This window comes from Camelina sativa, chromosome 8 (genome assembly GCF_000633955.1).
Source record: "Camelina sativa cultivar DH55 chromosome 8, Cs, whole genome shotgun sequence".
In the NCBI taxonomy this organism is placed as follows: domain Eukaryota; kingdom Viridiplantae; phylum Streptophyta; class Magnoliopsida; order Brassicales; family Brassicaceae; genus Camelina; species Camelina sativa.
The window spans coordinates 13,009,159-13,016,521 of NC_025692.1; the positions used below are offsets into that span (position 1 = coordinate 13,009,159).

The window sequence follows — 7,363 nt, forward strand, 5'->3', positions numbered from 1 at the left end:
GCAATCCTATGGTTGATTTACGAGTCCTCCTCAAAATCTGGTAAGTAATTTAAATATTTAGTGTGTAAATTTTTTATTTTTTCTTAAAAAAATTGAATATTCAATGACTATGGCACGAGGTGTAGTCGATGTTTAAGCCGGCCCTGGTTAGTACCAATCAGATTTAAAACTCATTTCTTTGGAGATAATCTAATTTAATGATATAATATTTTTGATTTATGCTATTTAAATTTGCCTAATCAAATGACACTCATTGTGCATCTAAACGAGATGATTCCTGGCATATAATGCTTTCATGGCTTTGGATGGAATTGTGACAGTTGACTCAAGAAACTAAAGGAGATGAAAATGAGAAATTGATCTTCTATCATCAAGCAAACAAGGATGTGTCCATTATCTACAACCATGTGCTTATTGTTTTGAAATCTGTATCACGTCGAAGAGACATTTATGATGATCTTTATATTGAAATAAGTGGTGCATTGTAACCCCCAATTTAATAGTCTTTAATGGATGTTACGAAATCATTTAACAGTGTTAGATTTTAACCTTACTTGTTTAAATAAAAACATATACTGCATGTTTAGATAACTTTACATAAAATATAATTTCACAATTTTATGACTTTACATAAAATATAATTTCACAATTTGTTCACAAATATTTTACATGTATACCACCGATTAAACATTCATCTTAGTTACATCCTCGTACAATTCTACTATCTGTTTTACCACAAAATTTTGTTTTTACATCAAGACATACATTATTATTAAAGTATGCTCTTTATGACCACCTATAAAATGATTCTAGGAAAACTTTAAGTCAATTATATGTCTCTTTACTTTCAGTTGGTATAGTTTTTTAAACCACCAAAATTGTTAACTTAAAGAAATATTTGGAATCAACAATATATTATATAGTAATAATTGACATATTTATATGAAAAGCTAAAATAAAAATATACGCGATTACAATGAGTCTGTCACCAATCTTTAAAAGTTGAGAAATTCAAAAAAAATTTGACATAATTAAAAAATAGATAAAATATAAGCACACTCATATATGACTTTTTGATAATTCAAAGATATAAACGAAAACTTAAAGAACCAATTTGAAAATACTACAACATACTTAAATTTAAAATATTAGTGAAAAGGAATCAAATATTAATCTAACATAATTCTAACTCAAACATGAAATTGAAATAAACAATATAAAAAAATTAGTTAATTATGACACATGTTTAAACGAGTAGTACATAATGAAAAGTTTTAATAAGAAATATGTGATGATTTAAATTAGATTCTTCCCATTTTGGGTTTTAGGGTTTTCTCAATTTGTAGCTTTCATTATATAATAAGAATTGGTTGCTCTCATTTTGTAATTAAAAAAATAATCTTAATAACTTTATTATTTGGATTCTCAAAGCAGTTCTCATCATCCATATAATTTAAATAACATTATGGATGATGATAGTTGTTTTGGGAATGATCTCTTCAATGATATGATGATGTGTTTGGTTTAAAGAGTGACTTCTGTCTCGACACCAGCAATAAGATGATCAAACTTCTAAAAGTTTCAATGACGGTAAATTGGAATGAATGACTTGACTCGAGTCAGATTATTGTTTGAGTGGCACTTGCAAGCGGATTAGGAAAATGTACTGGCTAGATCCAAAACTTATTAGACCGTCGTCAGCACAGCAACGCACTAAACATTTCCTTTAAAAAAAAATTTATTATTTTAATTATATATATATATATATTTATTAGTAATAACAACTAAGAAGTTGACACCTGTTTATATCTCTGAGAAGCCTTGCTACTGAAAAAACGATTCTCTTCTTTCTCTCCTCACTTATTATTATATTAATTTATATGTGATTAGTACTCATAACTGGAGATGCCTTTAGTCATTCAAAAAAAAAACCTTAAGATATTCTAACAATTTAACAATCTATTTAATACAATATTGTATAGAGTCAGATTTTGTCTCAATTTATTATAGCTCTTTTGCCTCTTTAATTTTTTAGCTTTTCTTGTGATGAGTTTGAACCGAGTTGATCAAGGATTAAAATACTACTGTAAATAGTAATACTGGTTCTTTAAGAATTATTGTAAATTTGTTTTCAGTGTTGACTTAACTGTAAATTCTTTTTATACAATATGAAGAGAAATGTATTAAATGCGCCAATATAAATTAAAGGAAGTGAAATAGTTCTTTTAATACATCTTGGGACTAAACCTTCCTCTCTCTCGTTCAACATCTCCGGCTAGATTTTTCATCTGCTAATCTGTGAGCCTTCCACAGTTTCATCGGATAGCTCATCACAGACTATATGGATCTTCCACAGTTAGTGTATCACGTTACTTGCCTCTCAAGAAAAATCCTCTTCTTCGTCTGAGTGGTTTACTTTTATCTCAAACGTGATTTCCTCAAACCGTCCATGCTTCTCTTGGCACCCTTTTCTGCCACACGGCTTCTCGTTGAAATCCATGATTGAACCCACGGAGGAACGGTTCGATTCGCAGCTGCAGAAGATGCTCCAGTTGGGAACAAGAGAAGCAATCTCTCCATCGATCATATTTGCTATCTTTATGACATCACGGTCGTCCATCTCCAACTCTTCAACCATCTCTCTTGCAACGCTTATTGCTGTGTCGGCCTCAATGTCAAACGGGAAGTATATATTTCTGATACGCCCTGCAACAATGACCATAATGTAAGGAAATTAGTGGGACATTTGCAATCTTGTTTAGTCTACAACTGAAAATATTATGTCTTTCGGACATAGGAACTGTAAAGATTAGAATGTTATAGAGTGTTACAAACCTTCCTTGTCGACGGTTCTGAGTCGCAGGAATAGTCCATCACCATTGTCTCTTTTCTTCCCTTTAATGCTTATGTCAACATTACCAAAGCTTTTATCATCTTCCTCATCTTCTTCAGTATCATCAATATGAAACTCTATTAATGCGTGTGACTCCACAGAATCCTCTCCATTGTAATCCCATTGGTTTTCATTATCGTGGCTGTAGGAACCGTTTGAGTAGTGAGGATGATCAAAAGAGTTGATATTGGCTCCCTCATTGAAGTAATGGTCAGCCATATGATAAGAATGTCTAACTTCATCTATCTGACCCCTTTCGCTCTCTACGGATCTCATATCCAATTCACTTTCATCGATACAGAGAAATTGGTCGTCGAGTAGTTCACGAGCAGAGAGCCTAAGGGACACTGTGGCCAAACACTTCTCTATAAAGCCTTTAACCTCTGGATCCTTCACCTTGTCTAATCCGGCTGGTTTCTTGCCCTGAGAAAGATAATTTAACAAACTTATAATGACTCAATATAAGAGCTTATAATCCCGGTAACATCGTATAGGATATAGATATACTAACCGATATAACTCTTTTGTAAATCTGAGCAGGGTGAGAACACTCGCTATACGGGTAGTCAAATGTTACCATTTCCAGAACACACATCCCGAACGAGTATATGTCGACTAATTGGTTGTATTCTTCTTTATAAACTTCAGGAGCCATGAACTCTGGTGTCCCTAAAGAAAAGAATATCGCAAAATACTTTCAGCAATCATAATCCAATATATATATGGACTTAATTAGCAAAACAAAAGCACTGAACAAATTGCATACCAACACAATGAGCAGCGTGAGAGTGTTGTAAACAAGCAGCAAGACCAAGATCGCCAATCTTGACTTCTCCTTGGTTCCCATTAATGAAAATGTTGTCACACTTGAGATCTCTATGAATCACAGGAGGGTCATGTGTATGAAGATAGTTTAATCCTCTTAAGATTTGTCTACACCAATTCTTCACCGCTCTTATGTTCACTCTCTTGTGTTTTAGCCTATATCTACATTAGCATATTTAATGTTAACAGAGCATATTTAATGTTAACATGACATGCATATGATTTTATAATCATGTGAATATAACTTAGGATACAAGATAGACAAAGAGAAGCTTACTGTCTCAAGGTGCCAGAAGTGAACATTTCAGTGACAAAGTTGATGTTCCTATTATCGGTATCGACCCAAGAAGCGTAGAACTTCATAATGCTTTTGTGTTTTAATGTTTTGAGGAGATGGATTTCACAGTAAAGCCTCTCCAGTTCTTGAGGACTCTGCAAGAAATCGTAGAGCTTTACTTGGTTCCATGCTACTTCTATACCTTCATACTCATCAAATCCTCTGTAACTGCAAACCCAAATCAAGGAACCAAAAACAATAGTTTTGTCTAATTCAGAATCACTAAACTCAATCTTCGATTAATCATCGTGATTACCAATTGTATAAATTATCTACCAAGTGGGGAAAAAAGAAAAGGTTCCTTTGAACTGATAAAACTTTTTATAACTCAATCATGAATCGACCACTATTAAAAGTAAAAAAAAAAAAAACCAAATATGCAAAGAAGAATCTCTGAATTTTCATAGATTAGGAAATGAAAAATAACCAAGCTTTATTGAGAAAAAAGAAAATGAAAACAAAAATAACAACATGGTAAGCATAAAACACCAAAGTTCCAGAGAAGTTGATCACAGAAAGAAAAGGAAGAAAGTAAGAAACCTCAAGGGAGAAATTGGATTCTTACACTGTCTTTGAAGAACCTTTGCCCAGAACTTCATTGTACTGCAACAACAAGAACACACACACACAACACAAATTCAAGAAAGCAAAAAGATATTAAAAACAAAAAAAAAACAATAGTTGTTAGAAAGAAGAAATTTACTCTTCCATATCTTCCAGTCGGATCAACTTCAACATACTGAGAGTAATCTGATTCAAGATGACTGAGATTGTTCATCATACACCCCAAGAAAGATCAAAAAGAGCAAAGACAAAAGATGGAAAATATAAAGAAAAACCGAGAAATCCCAAAAATATGAAAAGAGTAAGATATGGTAATATATTTAAATAATTAAAGGTATCTCCTTTTTAATTTTCTATGTTTTTGGTTACTTTTAAGCCTTTTTCATCATAATCATCTTTATACTTCTGACATAATCAGTTTTAAAGAAATCACATTAAACTCAGTGTAAATGAGGATCGATCGGAGTCAAAGAAACTAAACTTGATACTTTTTTCTTTTTCGTTTTTTCTCTGTTCTTTATTTTTTTTCTTTTTGTGTTTGGTACTTATATAATTTTGTTTAGTTGTTCATACTATCTCATGAAGGCCGGTGCAAGACGAAATGAACATGGTTCACAACGAGTAAACAATTAACAAATGTTTGAATTTATTTTTATCTACTATTTGATTAAAATATACTTTTGCAGATATTTTTTGCTAGAAGAAAGAAGAAAAATGTCTCTCCTTAATTAATTATAATAAATTGAAAACTACAAACAACATAATGTGGGAACTTTGTCCCATTGGCATGCTATCATAACCAAACGAATTATATATAATATATGGTGTTTTTATAGTTTTGAGTTTTTGTTTTCTTTCTTATTTTATACTTTTTATTGAGTTAAAGTGTGTTTTAGAGTCTTTTAATTCTTTATCGAGTCTTTATAGGTTTCAGAACATTTTGGAGGAAAATAGAAGAAAAATGAGTAATTCTGGATGCAAACAAGCATATGAGATTGATGTTAGTTCAGGTGAAAACCCGCCTACCAGAAGAATCCGCCTAGCTAAGCAACAAAGTCTAACCCAACAACTTTCACGTTAAAACACGCCTATCTGAGAAACCCGCCTAGTTGAGAAGCGAAGTCTAACCCGACAACTTTCACGTTAAAACCTGCCTATCTAAGAAACCCGCCTGACTAAGAAACATAGCCTGAACCAACAAGTTTCACGTCAAAATCCGCCTACTTAAGAAACCCGCCTGGCTGAGAAATATTTTGACTAGGTTGTTACCTTTTTTACCTTATTTGGAAAACTCTATAAATACTTTTTATTTGATAGGAGAAAAACCCTAAGTTTTATTCCACGCTGTCTTTTCTGCAACCTGAGACTTTCTGTAAGCCACTCTTTTGGGATTATAGAGATTCATCCTCATTGACAATTTGGAGAAGATTTCTAAACCCTTCATTATTATTTCTGCAATTTAATCATGTTTTCTTCATCTCTTATTTTTGTTTTCTCTTTTGCTATGTGTGAGTAGTTCTTCAATTGGGTTTTAGGGTTCCAATTAGGAGATTCAATGAATTGATGTTTTAATTGTTGTTTGGAGTTCTTAATCCCTAGGTTCTTTGATTCACATGATCTTAATGCTAAAATAGGACTGATCACGTTGTTTTAGACTCTAGGTCTTTCTATGCATCAAAAGTGTTCAATAGAATGCCTGAATGAGTGTGAATTGAGCAATGTATTTCTAGCCTGTGAAAGTTGATGTTAGGACACATTGTGAACTTAATGAACTTGATTGTAATGCAAATTTGGCTAGGAGGTTGTAAATGAAAGTTTAGCAAAGTAATAGTCAAGTTTAGTTTCTAATGCCTTGAAAGAGGGTTAGTCTATTCTTGTGTTCATGTTCTAGAACGGCTCTTAATTGTAACATCCGCAAACCGGAATTCTGGTTTAGGGGATGAATCAATCGATGCACTATGTGCATTGGTCGATGCAAGGTCGGTTATGTGCGGACGAGTTAAACATTACGTTTTGGGGTTAGAAAAACCCTGGAATCGCTTATAAAAGCAGAAACTCGTGGGTTGGCTGAGGTTTAGCCGTTTCTGCAGAAAAAGAAAAAGAGAAAGATTTTTTGTGAGTGTTCTTGAGTGTTCTTGAGGTTTTTGGGAGATTGGAGGTTGTTCCTGTAGAGATCTGTAGCTAGGATCGTTGTAGGAGCTTCCTAGGAGCGTTGTTTTGCTTGTTTGAGGTTCATAATCGTCTGTGGTAAAGGTAAGTGAATGACCATGGCTTATCTAAGCTGGAGATTTCTCTGAACTTCTTGTTTATGTGTTGTTTGGCTTATTAGAATGTTATTTGGGGCTTTGTGAAGCTTTCTTGTGGCTTGGGATCGAGTTTTGTTGGTGTAGGAACGAAGATCCGGCGAGAAGCTTTTGGAGAAAACGATGCTCGACATGTGCACCGGTCGATGCACTTTGTGCGTCGATCGATGCAATGCAAGGACAACGCGGTTTGACCTAGGAGCATCGGTCGATGTGATATGTCTATATTTTGTCTCTCTTTAGCATGTATTCGTCATGCATTTAGCTAGGATAACTCATTGTTTTGCATTATTTTCTAGTCTCTTTTATACACTTTGCATGTTTAGGTAGTTCTTGCATCATCTTTGCATACATTGTGCATTTTGGAGTATTTCAGGTGTTTAGGAGATGTCCAGACTGTTGGAACCAAATGGAGGCTAAGACATGCGACTCGACTGACGC

At 33.5% G+C, this 7,363-nt stretch overlaps 1 protein-coding gene across 1 annotated transcript; it reads right to left on the bottom strand.

Annotated features, from left to right (window-relative positions):
• On the bottom strand, positions 2,180-5,146 carry LOC104707096 (probable serine/threonine-protein kinase WNK9). The gene is made up of 7 exons (XM_010423374.2): positions 4,759-5,146; positions 4,621-4,658; positions 3,996-4,223; positions 3,660-3,880; positions 3,405-3,562; positions 2,836-3,316; positions 2,180-2,706 (listed from the first exon to the last, which is right to left on the bottom strand). The coding sequence occupies exons 1-7, from the start codon at positions 4,834-4,836 to the stop codon at positions 2,381-2,383; spliced, it is 1,530 nt and encodes a 509-aa protein (XP_010421676.1). The 5' UTR covers positions 4,837-5,146; the 3' UTR covers positions 2,180-2,380.

Bases quoted from the DNA above. Each gene is read 5' to 3' on its own strand.
- LOC104707096 (XM_010423374.2), bottom strand. From the start codon at position 4,836: ATGATGAACAATCTCAGTCATCTTGAATCAGATTACTCTCAGTATGTT. The intron at 4,659-4,758 runs GTAAATTTCTTC...TTGTTGTTGCAG, and splicing joins CGACTGGAAGATATGGAAGA to TACAATGAAGTTCTGGGCAA. The intron at 3,317-3,404 runs GTTAGTATATCT...TATCTTTCTCAG, and splicing joins TTTACAAAAGAGTTATATCG to GGCAAGAAACCAGCCGGATT.